At 50.5% G+C, this 14,455-nt stretch overlaps 4 protein-coding genes across 4 annotated transcripts; 1 reads left to right on the forward strand and 3 right to left on the reverse strand.

The window, feature by feature from the left end:
* Positions 1 to 54: 54 nt before the first annotated feature.
* Positions 55 to 716, reverse strand: HO173_010197 (uncharacterized protein; the record flags this gene model as incomplete). The annotated part of the gene is made up of 2 exons (XM_037312083.1): positions 55 to 309; positions 522 to 716. The coding sequence occupies 2 exons, from the start codon at positions 714 to 716 to the stop codon at positions 55 to 57; spliced, it is 450 nt and encodes a 149-aa protein (XP_037161097.1).
* An 830-nt stretch (positions 717 to 1,546) lies between these two features.
* On the reverse strand, positions 1,547 to 2,550 carry HO173_010198 (uncharacterized protein; the record flags this gene model as incomplete). The annotated part of the gene is made up of 4 exons (XM_037312084.1): positions 1,547 to 1,988; positions 2,053 to 2,211; positions 2,269 to 2,325; positions 2,384 to 2,550. 4 exons carry the CDS (start codon positions 2,548 to 2,550, stop codon positions 1,547 to 1,549), a joined length of 825 nt encoding a protein of 274 aa, XP_037161098.1.
* An 872-nt stretch (positions 2,551 to 3,422) lies between these two features.
* HO173_010199 (uncharacterized protein) lies at positions 3,423 to 5,927 on the forward strand (the record flags this gene model as incomplete). Its single annotated transcript, XM_037312085.1, has 3 exons — positions 3,423 to 3,453; positions 3,503 to 3,545; positions 3,596 to 5,927. The coding sequence occupies 3 exons, from the start codon at positions 3,423 to 3,425 to the stop codon at positions 5,925 to 5,927; spliced, it is 2,406 nt and encodes an 801-aa protein (XP_037161099.1).
* Positions 5,928 to 6,173: 246 nt separating this feature from the next.
* Positions 6,174 to 13,862, reverse strand: HO173_010200 (uncharacterized protein; the record flags this gene model as incomplete). Its single annotated transcript, XM_037312086.1, has 1 exon — positions 6,174 to 13,862. One exon carries the CDS (start codon positions 13,860 to 13,862, stop codon positions 6,174 to 6,176), a length of 7,689 nt encoding a protein of 2,562 aa, XP_037161100.1.
* Between the last annotated feature and the right edge of the window lie 593 nt (positions 13,863 to 14,455).

Raw genomic sequence — 14,455 nt, forward strand, 5'->3', positions numbered from 1 at the left:
CCAACCCTCAAATCTTTGATTCATGTCCAGGACTCTCCTCGCAATAGGAGCAATTCAAGTTGCCAGATATCCCACGGCTCCAGTAAAAGCCCACCCAGCACTCAAAGCGATCAACAACCTCCTCAAGTCGTTACTCCTCCTGATAGCCTCGTTGTACTCGGTCATAAAGGGCACTTCAGCTTTAGCCCTCCAGTACCCAGAAATATACAAGGACGCAGAAATCTCAGCTGCTACATTGACCGACGCCAACAATTCTGGGGCGGCACTCAGAAAGACAAGTGCGAGGGTGCTAACGAGCGACAAGAGTACCTGCACAAGAGATCAGATGTCCCGCATGAAAGTACAGATTTGCGCATGGTAACGCAGTATGGCGATAACGTCGAACAAGGAGCATACCACGAGAACACTTCACCCAAGTCGAAAATAACAATGGGAGACTTCCTCAGGCGAGAATGTTGGGGGAGACCGATGAATGTACCACTTGCAAAACAATTGACCTCGGATTGATCGTACGAACGTACCGTAGCAGCCCCGCCTGCCTGGGTGAGCCTTATGCGCCACAGCTCGCGCGCCGCTTTGTTGGAATGCTCTGCGGCCTTTTCGGCGCGATCTTGGTCACTGTGCAGATTCATGATTGCGTGATACGATTTCTGGCCGGCGTAGATGGATAGCAATGCTAGCGGGCAGGCGAGCAATGTTGTGAGGAATGAGGCCATGGTGTTGGGTTTCTTACTGATTTATGGGATACCTTGATGACGCGGGGAAATGGCGTATGGAGTGAAAGTTGTATGGGATGTTCTCTGACGGAAAAGGTGGAACGATCTCGATGATGACGACGGAAAAGTCCAGTTGTGGGTTACAGTTCACCATAATCCTAAACCTAATCCAATCACGTGAGATGCGAAATTCTCATTGGCTGATGCGATGACAAAAGCTTGCGCCTTGGCAAATAATAGCCACCTTCATTTGTCTTCTCCGTAAGAACAAAAGACTTTCGTACAACGCTTATATTAGAATATAGAGCTATACAACCTTGAGCTGCGAGAAGATATCGAATGATACTAGAAAGGGAAACGGACCCACGCGAGACTCCTGAGCAATTGCCAGACACTAGCTTCTAATCAAACGAACGCGATCACCTAGATTCTGCATTCCGGCTGATCGCATTGAAGAAGCCAAGGCTTCCCAACCCGAATAGCTTGCTGTCCGTCCAGCGATATCCCTTTTGTGAATATCGCTACCATGCTCGGCAAGAACACTTGCAAATTCGTCATACCCGAGACGCACTGCCCGATGGAAATGCGTTCCTCCGTCCTGACTGACCGCATTACATCGGCACCGCTCTCAACAAGTAGTGAAACCATGAGAATACTGTTCCACTCCACCGCGTGATGCCGCGCCGTAAATTTAGTTCCAGCCAAGACTGGGACGCGAATTTTAAGAGCTTCGCGAGCCTGGAGAAGGACGGACCGAGCGGTGCGGAAGCTACAGTTTCACTATCGGTACGTCTCTGGTAGACTTTATCCTCGCCACGATAAAATCCCATCTATGCAATGAAAGTAGGCTTCGACTGCGCGTCAGAGAAAAATTGGGCAAAAAGCTCCCCCTGAAGGCCGTGTTGTCTCTCAACTTCAAATATTGACCGACAGTGAGCTAGCCAATATTTACCGGCGTAATCAGAGAAGAAGTACGCATCCCACTTTCCGTCGTAAATCTTGCTTGCCACCAACCTTGCGTCCGGCTGGAAGCAGGAAAGACATGTCTCTGCTGCCTGTGCATGTGTAAAGCTATCCGAGAACATGTCGCCAAGGGTTTCGCCCTTCAAGAATTCTACCAGAGACAGGTGCGCGATACGAACTTGAGTCCAGCGGTCCATGACAAGGAAATTGCTACACATTCGCAGCACGTATTGACGATGGACAAGCCTGTTCGAGCTACCGTCGGGTTTGAGAGAGACCGCTTCTGCGGGTTCATGGGCATAGAGGGGTCTTCGAGAGCAGGGCACAAACTTGTTAGCATCTCTTGCGTATTCGCAGTCTTCGAAGGCTACACGAGTGTTCTTTTTCGTATATCTCCTTGTAGAGGGAGACCAGATCAGGTAAGCCACTTTCGGCATCCAGCTGATCGAGTCGCGTCTCGACGTTTTCAGGAAGGCGAAATGGATAACTCCCATCTAGGAAGGTGGCCAGTTGAAGCTCGCCCCATTTAAACCTGGCGGCAAGAACTTATCAGCATCTGAGCTGTAGATCTAGTGGGGAAATTGCCCACATGCCCTGTGCACGATTACTTATTGTATCGATGATCCTATCTTCGGGCTTTGGCTCTCTGCCTTTCGAAAGTCGTCTTTAACTCTCCTTCAGCTCCTTCCAGAAGGTATTCATACGTGTCTGAAGAAGTGTCTTGGACTTGTATGTTTATGTTTGAAACATCCACATTGCTTTGGCTAGAGACGAACAAGAGACGAACAGTCTTACTCGTCCCGCAGAAGTTGAATGATTTGTTGAAGAGATCGTATATGTGGACAAGGTTGCGAGCATCCGTCCAACGCATCAAGGATGGTTGTCGTTTGTGACTAAAGATTGATAAGGTCACCAATGATGCTTGCAGACTCCTCCAAAGACAGCATTGCCTCATCTGGTCCTTCACCTCGCCAAATTGCGTAAAGCTCAGAAACCCTTTCGCAGTCCCTGAGCCATCAGGGTACTAGTACCATGATCCCCCCGTTGTTTTCTTCTGTTTCTGTATAATTTTGATCATCTCCAAGGGCAGAGCTTCGGAATGGCATGACTTGTTTCCCCGGAGCTCTTGAAATGCTTCGTATATTTACACATTCTGAAGCTGCTCGGCGGCCATACCTCAGTATGACACCTGTTTCGCTGGGATGATCTGGTTGGGACTCGAAAGTCCGTCGCGAGAGTGAGCGTCGATGGTCTCTCGAGATCAGACTAAGAGGTAGGATTGGCACTATTAGGGGCATGGCGAACTGTACTAGTGTCTTCGCGTCTGCGGTGTTGGACTATGCAAGTAGATTGGGGCTGTGGGCGATCAGCTGCCATTTTTTACCTTTTGTTGTAAATAATTACACAATATCTGTAGAGGTATTCATCTGACATCCGTATTCTGACCTTTACTCCCGCTACTGTTCCGAGTCCTGACCGTCACCTCAGGTACTCCCGCTATTCTTAGCTTCCTTTCGCTTTTGACTAGGTGCCGGACCCTTTCTCGAATCTCCATCGACCCACCAGACCTCGCAAAAGCCCCCCAACACCCTGGCATATGTGCTCGCTCAACATTTTATTGACTAGGAAGAATAGAAGCAGAAGCGGGTTCCATTCCGCCTTTGCCAAGACCTAGCTCCGAAGAACACAAACGCGTCCTCGCAGCTACCTCCATCGTAACATCGTTCGTCACCGCCGAGTCAAATGCACCTCGCCGCTGTAGAGATGGGCCCAAGTGAGTGGATCCACTCTCAAGACCAGCAGCTTCTACTAACTTGCGTCAGAAGATCGAGGAGAGCGCCAATTGATGCGCCAGCGAGGTGCAGGGTAAATTCCATAGTCTTTCCTTGCATGCTTCTATACTGACTCGCTACAAGCACTCGCCAAGTCAAGAACATTGGCTTCGACCTCGTGCTGCCAGGTCAAGAGAACGCGACAACTGAGCCTCTCCAACCTATCAAATCAGGCAGGTCTCGTAAGACTCCACAGCCAGAGCTCCCTCCGCAGCGATCCTCAAGACGGACACCTAAACCAGAAACAACACAGCTCCAGCAATTATCACGGAAGACACCGGCCACTGGATTCACAAAAAAGCGCGGTAGGCCAGCGAAGAGGGCTGTTTCCGATATTATTGAGGATTCATCTACGTCTCGTGTCACGCAGGCTGATGAAGAGGGTGTTACTACGAAGAAGAGGAAAATCAGCAAGGCCCAGAAGGAACAGGGAGATGCTGTACTTTCGAATGCGCCAGAGGTCCAAGGCGATGGACTAGGGACAAGAGATGCTGACCCAAGTGCTGCGCCTAGTACTGGGGTCAAGAAGCGGAAGAAGAGGAAGTCAATCGGACAGCAAGCGACGAGCCGAGCGAAAGCTGCCAAGGCACGAAGTCCGCTCAAGCCAGCTCGCCAATCTCGGAAGAAAACACCCAAGCCAGACCTCGCAGAAGAGACAGACCTCGATGGATCTCTGGCAAAAGAAGCACGCAGGGGACTCGCCACTGGTGCGGTGTCGTTGGATGGAGGCGAGCCAGCGCACTTGCCTGAAGTCACTGGAGCATTGGATTCTGGAATTGACAATCTCACGCCAAGCGCAGAGAAGCCCCAACAGGAAATCGCACAAAAGCCCAAGAAGAGAAAGCGGTTTCCTGTGGAAGAGCTGCCAAATAAACGTGTCAAAGCAAGCTCCGCTCAGAGCAAGCGGGCGCCAAAGGCTCCGAAGCCCCAAAAAGAGATCATATCTGCAGAAGATGCACTCGATGCAGTTCAGAATATGGAGACACCTGCTGAAGCCCAAGCAAGCTCTTTGGGAAATGTGAATGAGGAGCAAGATGATGGTTCAGAAGTTGCAGAGCTTCGAAAGGAGAAGCCCAAAAAGAGGAAGCGGGTGACCGTTGGTCAACAGCCAAAGAAGCGCGCCAAAGCAGGCACAACCAAGTCTAACAGGAAGCTTAAGGCCCGAGAAGAGACAAGCATTGCAGAAGGTGCACCAGAGGCAAATCAGGGTATGGGAGAATCTGCTGAGGCCGAAGCGGACACTGTGGGCCATGTCGCTGAGGAACCGGAGGCTACTGCAGAAGAAGCAGAACCGCAGACACAGAAGCCGAAGAGGAAGAAGCGGAAATCGATTGGGCAGCAGAAACCCAAGAAAAAGCCCATGGACCTCGCTACACCAGATAGGACAGCCAGCAAGGCAGCCGCAAGAGGTCAATTGGCCACAAGAAACGAACTAAACAGCAAGCCCACAGCTAGACGTGGACGACCTAGAGCTAAAGAACGACCGGAAGAGGTCATTGAAAAGCCACTCGCCGAGAGTTTGGGGCATGTACCCGAAGAAGAGGCAGAAATCCAACTCTCAGAACCTGCACTCAAGAACAAGCACAAAGCTAGACGTGGGAGACCTAAAGCCAAACCAATTTCCGAACATGCCATCGGTGAACCAGACGAAGAAGCTCGAAGGCATACACCTGAAGAAGAGGAAGAAGTCCCAACCCCTATCGTGCCCGAAAAGAAGCGACGAGGGCGACCACGCAAAGCCGACGCCGCTCAATCTCCCTCACGAAACACCAGAACAACAAAAGTCCCGGCATCTCGCAAACCAAAAGCAAAGGCCGCCTCTGCCACCGCGCCCAAAGCTCGCGCACCTCCCAAAGACTCCATTCCTATAACTATCTACGCTCCTCCCTCGCCCACCTCCGACGCCGAAGACGACCCACTGTCTACCTCCCAACCCCACACCACAGTCAACACAATCAACGCCGTCGACGTCCTCTCCCAACTCTGCTCCGAACTCCTCTCCAAATCCAGCTCCGCCCTCGCCGAACAAGCCCATTCCGACGACCCATCCACCAACCAATCCGAACTAAAACGCACGAAACAAACAACAGACCTCTACGCCAAAGAACTCGCTTCCCGTCTCCTGCAATTGACGACTACCCTGAACACCAACACGTCTCTACAATCCCGTGTTAGGGCGGCGGCGAAAGAGGACAGGAGGTTGAAGAAAGAGTTGAAGCGGTTGGAGAAGGAAAGGGAGGATCTTGGAAGTAGGAAAGAGGAGGTGGTGAAGGAGAGGAAGAAGAAGGAGCTGGAGGAACTGTTGACTGGCATCGCGGGGGCGGTGAAGAGGGGCTGGGACATGCAGGAGGAGGGCGAGGAAGGGGAAGGAGATGCGGTGGCAGGAATGGTTGAGGAGGTGGATTTGGAGGTCTAAGAGGTCACGATAATGGGTCTAGGAAACGAAGTAGATATGTCTTCTTTGGTAGGTCCGCGACATCCAGAAGCGATGAGATTGGAGCATAGTAGACAGCTTCTTGAGATCGTTACACGTTACGCTTTCTAATACAACAAGGGTCTAATCAGACGAGACCGCCTAGGAGGATGCTTTTGTCCTTCATGCACTTTCCCATCCAACCATCACAAATGCAACGCCAAACGCTACTCATACACGAAATATTCATCAGAGCCCCACAACCTGGACCTCCCTATCATCCCCGGGATCATCGGCCCTCAGCGCCCTCGTATCCACCTGCTGCGCCTTAAATTGATGCCAGCAATTCGGCGCCTGCAACACATATCTTCCCATCGCCTCCCTGAATCTACTCTTATACTCCTTCGGACTCGTGACGGTCGGCCGATTTTTGCCACGATCCTTGATCCAACTTTCCAACTTTTTATCCCAGGTGTAGGTGCGGATACAGTCAATGATGCCGACAACGAGCTCTTTGCGGTTCTCGTCGACAGCGATCATGAGTGAGTAGTCCATAACGTTTTGACGGGAGAGGAAGAGGGTGTCGTTCCAGACGCTTGCTCGGAGGAGCTTTTTAGAGTGTTCGCGCGAGAAGAGGGGAGATTCGTAGATGAACTCGACCATGTTCTCGTCCAGGAGGACTTCGTTTTGCTCGCCTGTGGATTGGATGCGGCGGTTGCGCATGGAGCCTTTGAGATCGAAGATGCGTGTGGGTGAGCGGTCGTAGAAGAGGTTCTCCATGACGAGGAGGAACCAATTGAACTCGATGCCTGTGATGGGGTTTTTGATGATGATCTGGTAGAATCCCAACATCTTTGCAATGACTGAGGGAAGCTCGTGGAAAAGGGATTCAGACATGATGCGGAAGTAGGCAGGTGCAAAGCGGAGGAAGGCTTGGGTCTCGATCGGCGAGAGAGACTTGAGAACGAAGCGGTCATCCAGGGTCTTGAGGAAGACAGATTTGGTTTTACCGCCTTTGCTATCCCATTTCATACAGCGTGAGAGCGACTCCACAATACGCTCAGAGACTCCACACTTTCTACGGAGAGCATCAAACTGTTCCGCATAGAACACTTTGCAAAGCATCTTCGCTGAGCCTTCCGCAAATTGGTATTTGAGATGTGTGCCTGTAGCTCTCAAAAGGGAACGCTCAACTTCAACTTGGTCATCGATGTTCGAGACCGAATCTTGCGGCTGGCGTTTGCCATGCTGGTCGTTCTGGGACTCAGTGATTTCTGTTATGCTCCGTAGCTTTGCTTGATAGTCTTCCGACCCTAGAGCAAAGGCGATCAAAGAGCTGGGCTCATCCTCCCGCACAATGATGTCAGAGTCTGCGAAGATGTGATCTGTCGCGTTCAGAGGGTACTCCAGGGGCTGCCAACCACTTGCGGATCTCTCAGCCCAGAAGTTTGTCAGCATCTTCATCAGCGAACTTTTCTCATGCTTCGGTAGATCGAGCTTGATGTCGAGCTGAGCTTCTTCAGGTGACAATGCGTGATGCTCATCAGCTGCTCCAGGAGTTTGAATATCATCTAGAATGGAATGCTCTTCATCGCTTCGAGGCTCTTCGCCCTCAACGTCAGATCCGACGTGGCTTTCAAGGTTGTTGCTATCCTCAAGTTCGGTGTTCTCTGCTGTGGTTTCTTCCGCATGGAAACCCTCGCCCGGCGTCTGCGAGTCCGTACTTTCCGCCATGTGATTTATAGTGTTCGACGGCCCTTCCTGCTCAGTATGAGATGGATCTGAAGACGGAAGGTCCTCGTCTGATGGCTCTCGCTCTTCGACAGCTTCATGTACATTACGATAGATTTGGACGATGGGCTTCGAAGCAGCCATAGGGTAGGCTCTCGCTTGTCGACTTTTGGCGGCGCGTTGTCGTCGCTCTCGGATACGCTCTTTCTCAAATTCGCGGCTTAACTGCTCAAAATGTTTTGCGAGATTGGAAACTTTTGATTCTTTCCTCCTATTGGCGATTGATCGTGGAATCATGGAATGCGCAGTCACTCCACTAGACTTCAAAGCATTGAGGCCAAATCGATCTGAGAGCTTTTTATCGACGTGTTTGCTGACGCCTGCAGCTGGTGGTACGTAGACGTCGCCAGATTTGGTAGACTGACTATCGGCGCTTAAAGACGGAAGCATGGCCGATGAAGACTGACTGCTGTTTGACTGCTCATGGCGGAAATGGGCAGGCTGCGACTGAGCGCGAGAAAGCGTCGGAGAGACGTTTGATCTTATGGCGCCGTGAGTAGACTCGATAGGTCGCGGAATACCAGATGTCTGACTATGGTCTAACAACTTCGGTTGTTCAGAAACTCCTACATTGGTTGCTTTGAGGCTGTCCCCATGGCCGGGCTCATTGATGTCTACGCTAGGATGCGGCTCAACCGATAGTTGGGGGGCCTTGTCTTCCGTCTCAGGTGGTGCCGTTAACTTCGCGTCGACGACAGTCGATTTTTGTCCAATCTCAAGCCTATCTGGGAGGTCTGTAGACGTTGCTAAGTCCAGATGCCGTAAATCATCTCTCTCCAAACCCCGTTGAACAGAACGAGGCGCCGAGTCGGCTTCGAATTTGGGCACAGCAGTGTTGGGGGCGCTTTGATACTGGTCAGGCTGGCTATTTATCAATACATGTTTCTCAACAACAGCAGCAAGCATATCGTGTGCCTTTTCTGGAGACATTCTCCGGGTTTGGGGAGGCAATGCTGGAGTGTCATCCATGGAAGTCTTCTCATTCATCGCCTCTTCCGACACAGAGATAGTTGCGCTGTCATCTGTAGAAGCCAATGATGTGACCGATTCATCACGGTCTAAGAATATCTTTTTGAGTTGGAGAGTCGCCAATCGTCGAATATCTTTCTCAGAAGGGAAGAAATTGCGATCAAAGTCTGCAAAGGCATTGTCCCACTCAGCTACTTTTTCTTGCGTGGCTCGGATTGCTCGGTTTAGGGGAATGATCTCGTAATGCTTCGAATTCATATACTTCTCTCTGAGCTTCTGAACGAGGGCATGATGCTCATCGGATGCACGTTTTGCAAGTTTTTCGACTTCTTGGTTGCAGCTTTCGGATTTTTCAGGCACAACGCTTTCGGTGTTGATGCTTTTGATCCGGGCTTTGACTGATAGCATGAATTTGCCAAGGCGTTCTTCAATCTTGGTGAAAAGCTCATTCTTGAATCGAAGATCGTTGTCAACCTTCCACGTTATCCTGGCTCGTGGTACGATGATTTCAAGTAGCGTGATTGGGTCGTAGTGTACTCGAAGCGCCACATCTTGGAAGCCGAAGTATCTAAGATGATCCCGATGAAGATCATGAGGACAGACATCAGCTCGAGCGTGCAGCTCGCTGCTCCAAAATGAGAGTTCCAGATATTTTCCAAAGGAATACTTCCAAGTGCTATCGGACATTGGCATCACTTGCGTTTCTTTACCACATATCCGACAAAGACTCCACATCAAGATAGTATCTTGCAATCCTCGAAGCTTGCAGGGATATCGTTCAACAAAAACACTGAGCTGAGCTTCTCCGTGGACATATTGTCGATGATGCTCGAACATTTTCCTTTCGCAGCCATTTGCGGTACAGATAGTATTGGCTCCAAGACACAAGTCTTCCACGTACTGACCAAGAGTACAGTCTGCTTCAAAATCGGCATCGGTTTCATGTTCGTTGTAAAACCCTAAAGCCAGCAGATCAGGGCCAGAGCATGGTACAGTTGTGACTGTACAGACAACGCTATACAGAACAGCAATATTCTGGTGTGCGTAAGGATCGAATAAGTTGATGTTGCCTGCGATGTAAGCTTCCCACTGCTTGCTTTGAGTCTGGTAATTGTGGAGAGCCTTGTCATACTCGGCATCATGTACAGCATGTAGTACTTCGCGTACTTTCTTAGATGCTGTGCGAATCCTTTCGTGGACCATCTCCGGCTTGATGAGATCGAATTTCTCGCGTTTTGCCTTTTCATCGACATTCTGTTCTTCTAAGATGTCTTGGTCTCTCAAACGCTTTAGATACGCGAGTCGACGTTCTTGCTCTCGGGCACGCATCAAGAGGTACGGCTGCATGAATTTGACGAAAGGAGAAGCGGAAAGTATCTTGGTTTGGTGTTCTTCGACCATGTCGCCATAGAAAGTGGGCATCGGAACATCTTCCGGAACAGAATCGTCGTCGGGAAGACTGATCTTTGGTTTCTCTGCTTGCTGTCCTTCTGGACCTTGGGTGTTGAGAATGTCAGCATTGGAAACATCTGCAGTAGTATCGCTTTTGCTTTCCTTTCGTCTCTGCCAAGAGGTTCCGATACGGCTGTTCTCACCGTTCGGATTGTCGGAGAGAAGATGTCGAAAGGCTTTGGGTAGGCTGTCTTTGCTTGGAGGCGTAGATCCGATTTCCGTGTTTGCCGGGATTGATGCAAATTCGTCTCTCATGAGACAGGTTTCTAATTTCAAGTTGTAGACGACGTATATCATGAATTCGGTGATTCGCTTCATCTTAGCTAACGTTGCATCGTTGTCCCCTCGAAGCACTATCGTGCAACCAAGCTCCTTCGCACAACCAGAGAGAAACATGTAGGTCTTCTTTCTGCCTTCATTGACATATGTTTTGAGATAGAAACTTGCACATTTCCCGGCTTGCGCAGGCTTGATTGCAAGCTTGTCAATCGATGATATGATCCTAGTCTGGCAACATCGAGACACAGCCTCCAGCACAGACGCCTTGACGTTGTAAGCTGTAGCTATATTTGCCTGCTCTAGAAATTCCAGCGCGAGGCCTGAGACGTTGCGTTCTACCAGTAGGAGCTGCGGTCGCAAAGCAGCTATGCGATTTACAAGGTTCTGCAAAAATTCTCGTTCTTGTCTTATGACTGGTTCGAGGCTCATGAAATGCTGTTGATGACGGGCGTACTCGAGGGCAAACGTTAAAATCAAAATATTAGGATGGGACATGCTCCTGGGCATACATTTCAAGGCGAGGTTTTTGGTGAAAACTAGTCCTGAGACATAAGCAGTGTCGCCAGGTCGTCCTCCAGGTATCTTCTTCAGCTTCACGTAGTGTCGGATGTCAATATCGTCGCCATTTTGCACATCTGGGTTGACGTCATCCGTGGCTCTCAGTAGGATAGGCACAAGTGCCTTTTCCCAACTGGCGACATTCGGCACATTAGAATCTTGTAGCAGTTGATGCAGCAATTTCCGAACATGACGGAGACTTGCATTGTTCAACTCGATGGCAGGTGCAGCAGCACCTCTCATTGACGAGCTCCGTATCATTCGAGATGCTACTACAGACTCTGCGGACGAGGCTACTTGTGCGAGATTAGAGGTGCTGGGGCTTTCATGCATATTCAAGCCAAAATTCGTTATTGCTGCGCTGCCTCGATGGCCTCTCGGCGAAGGCCGCAGATGCGGATTGCCTGCGACGCTATGGTTTCTTCTTTTGGACCGAGAGATATTTGCTGTTTTTGAGCTGTTCAGGCTATGGGTGTCTGCATCCCTACTAGCAAAGGTGACGCCACTGATGCTCTTGTCTCCAGCCCTTGATCGTGCCTTCCTGGAGGAAGCAAGCAGTCCAGAAAATGCATGCCTCTCGTTGTCATGACTTCGAGACAGCCCATCACCATTCAAGGCAGCCATAATGCCCACCTGTTCATCACCACTCGACCCTTCGTCAGACAGATATGGAGCCAGATCGGGATCGATGATATTATCATCGTGAAAAGCAGGCAATCGGCCAGCGATTGTTTTGTCGCTCACGGGACTCTGGTGAAACGGAGCGTTGTCCTCATTGACCGGCTTAAAGCTACGTTGGAACTGATGCCGCGAATTGAAGCGTCGGTGGCCCGACGAGAATGACTTAACGGCAAAAGATGATTTGAGAGACCGAGACGAGGAAGGCCGCAATAGTGTTCGCTCGGCCTCAATTTCTAGGACAAGAGGTTTGTTCCCAGCGTCCCCGCCTGCTTTACGAGTCGCTGGAATCGACATCATAGGAACCGTAAGATCTGGTTGATTTGGACTTCGACGAGAACCCTTTGTAGCGGTTGGGCTTGCAGTAGGTACAGGACTGGCAAGGACATCACCCGCTCCTGTAGAGCCATGTCTAGGTCTCAGACCACGTATGGAAAGACTGCCGTCATCCGATATCTCCGAGGAGTCGTCATCACCTTTGATGATGCCCTCGCAGGGTTTGCATACACGCAGCATGCCAGCTTGTCCAAAGTGTTCTCCAGATAGAAGAGATGTGCATTTTGCATCAAATATTTGACCGCATGTCCCTGTGCACGTGTCACTTGAATGCCAAACAATACATGAACAGTTGGACTTACTACAATGATGCTTTCTCCGAAACGTTGAGAATGAGTCTCCACAATAAAAGCAGTCCCTCGCGTTCTCGTCTTTCATCCAATACTCTTTGTTTAAGACCTTGTTCTTGACTTGAGAAAATACATTCATAGTCCTAGAATCACGGTGAGTCGCCGCTGATGCTATATGTTGGGAATTTTTGCTTTGAGGTGGAAGTGTCTCATGTGATCCGGCAGGGCGTTTTCGTGACCTTGTCGGAAGTGGAGAGTTGTTCAAGCTTTCGGTACCATGGGAAGAGGCCCGAGACATGCTCAGAGGAGACGGATGAGACCTAGTGATTAGAGGTGGCGCCACGGTCTTCCGTATTGCCACACCTATGGTCTGATATCCCCCTCCTGTTTTAGCAGCGTCGTCAACTGTTGCACCTCTAGTGTTGTTACTGTCAGGAACGCTGAACATATCATCTTGCCCATTGCCATAATTCGAGACTACCATAGCAGGTCTACCCATGTGGGTGTTTTTCGGGTCAGATGACGAACCTGTCATAGTAAATGCCGCCTCATCGGATCCTTCTTCGAGGTCAGGAAAGCGGCGCACGCTGTCCGTAGACATAGCTCGCGTCCCAAGGACCCTGGGTATATCAGGAGATTTGAAAGCGCTGTTGGCGTCATTGGGTACTGGTTCATCTCCTTGTTGCTTAGGAACACCTTGGCTTGAATTCCTTGATATGAGGCCTTGTGAAGGGTTGGACACAGAGGCATCCACGCTTCCCTGAGCAAGCGGTTCAGCCAAATAGCTCTGTCTTCGGAAGTTTCGTGATAATCTTTGCGGTTCGGTAGGAGTTGCTGTTCTGGCAGCAGAGACTGAATCTGCATTGGCGCCTACTCCTTTCACTGTACTAATGTTGACATCCACTAACGCTGGACTGATCGTAATCGGCTGCGCAACTTGCGCCGGCGGTACGGAGGATGATTTGAGTGCAGCGAGAGCTCCCGTTGCCGATTTTGCCGAGGTACTGGCGCTAACCAGAGACTTTGTAAACGGCTTGAGGCTTTGCTTTGTTTCGTTGTGCTCTCCTTCAGTGTCCACGATGCCTAATGGGGACTGTCGCCCGGACCCTGGGGCCGACGTGGTTTGGGTAGTACTGTTGGAGGAGCTTGGGTCCCGTGCAGATTCGAACACATGCTTAGAAAGCGGCTTCGGACTATATGTGGCCGCTCTCGGGCTCTTCAAGGACGCGTTCTCTTCCGCCACATCTTCAGCTGCGAGGTTGACAATATCTTTCACATTTCCAACCGACGCCCTGAATCTGCTGTAGAGCCCACTCAAGCCTCCCTGGAGCTCGCTTGCAATGCCTTTGGTATCTGGTCCAGAGGATGAGGCTGGGGGCGACGTGTATTCGTTGAAGGTTGTGAGAGTCTCGGTCTGACTCGCGGTGCTATGAATCTGGTCAAGAGCCTGGGAGAGAGCTCCCTTGTCGAGTTGGTTAGCACTAGAGAGAGAGGTTAGAGATCCACGCCGCGAATGGCGAAGTTGAGGAAGGAGAAATGATGAGGCAGATGGACTATTGGCGTCTCGTATAGACTTGGAACCCATGTTTCGTAGATACCCTAGAGCGTCTCATGGTACTGCGGTGCGCTGGAGCATTGGAAAGGATGTCCGACAAATGACAAGCACACATGCTCATCCCTTAGTTACACTTTCCATGGAAAGCTGCCGTTTGAAGTAGCACCCCCGCAGCGCTTAGACGAGTTGATGTGTACGCTCCTCTACTGGAATGATCCTGCACTTCATCTCCGCTATCCAGGAAGTAAGCCACCATCCGTCGACTGAGAGTCATGAAGTTCCTCTTTTGGCTTTCTCTCGGTATTTGTGAGGGAGAAGACGTTAAATGTTACTTCCTTTTTCGTTGTTCCGCTATCAAAGGGCTTGGCACGCAGCGGAATCTCAACCGCTCGCCTAAAATAAAGTATTCTTGTACTCAGATCGCCTCACCGGTACCTCTACACGTTCTCTACACACCTCGGTCGCGTTCTACAGAGACCACCAGGCCGCTTAGGTGCCACCTCAGCAACCCCAACTGAACTGAAGCTTTCCTCATCATATCTACGGCTTTCAAGACTGGGTCACCACAGCTGAAGGAGTCTCGTCGACTCCGCTGCTTGCTAGACCATGCCACTGACTTGCGA

The sequence above is a fragment of the Letharia columbiana genome (genome assembly GCF_014066305.1).
Source record: "Letharia columbiana isolate WasteWater2 chromosome Unknown Sc0000046_s0, whole genome shotgun sequence".
Lineage (NCBI taxonomy): Eukaryota > Fungi > Ascomycota > Lecanoromycetes > Lecanorales > Parmeliaceae > Letharia > Letharia columbiana.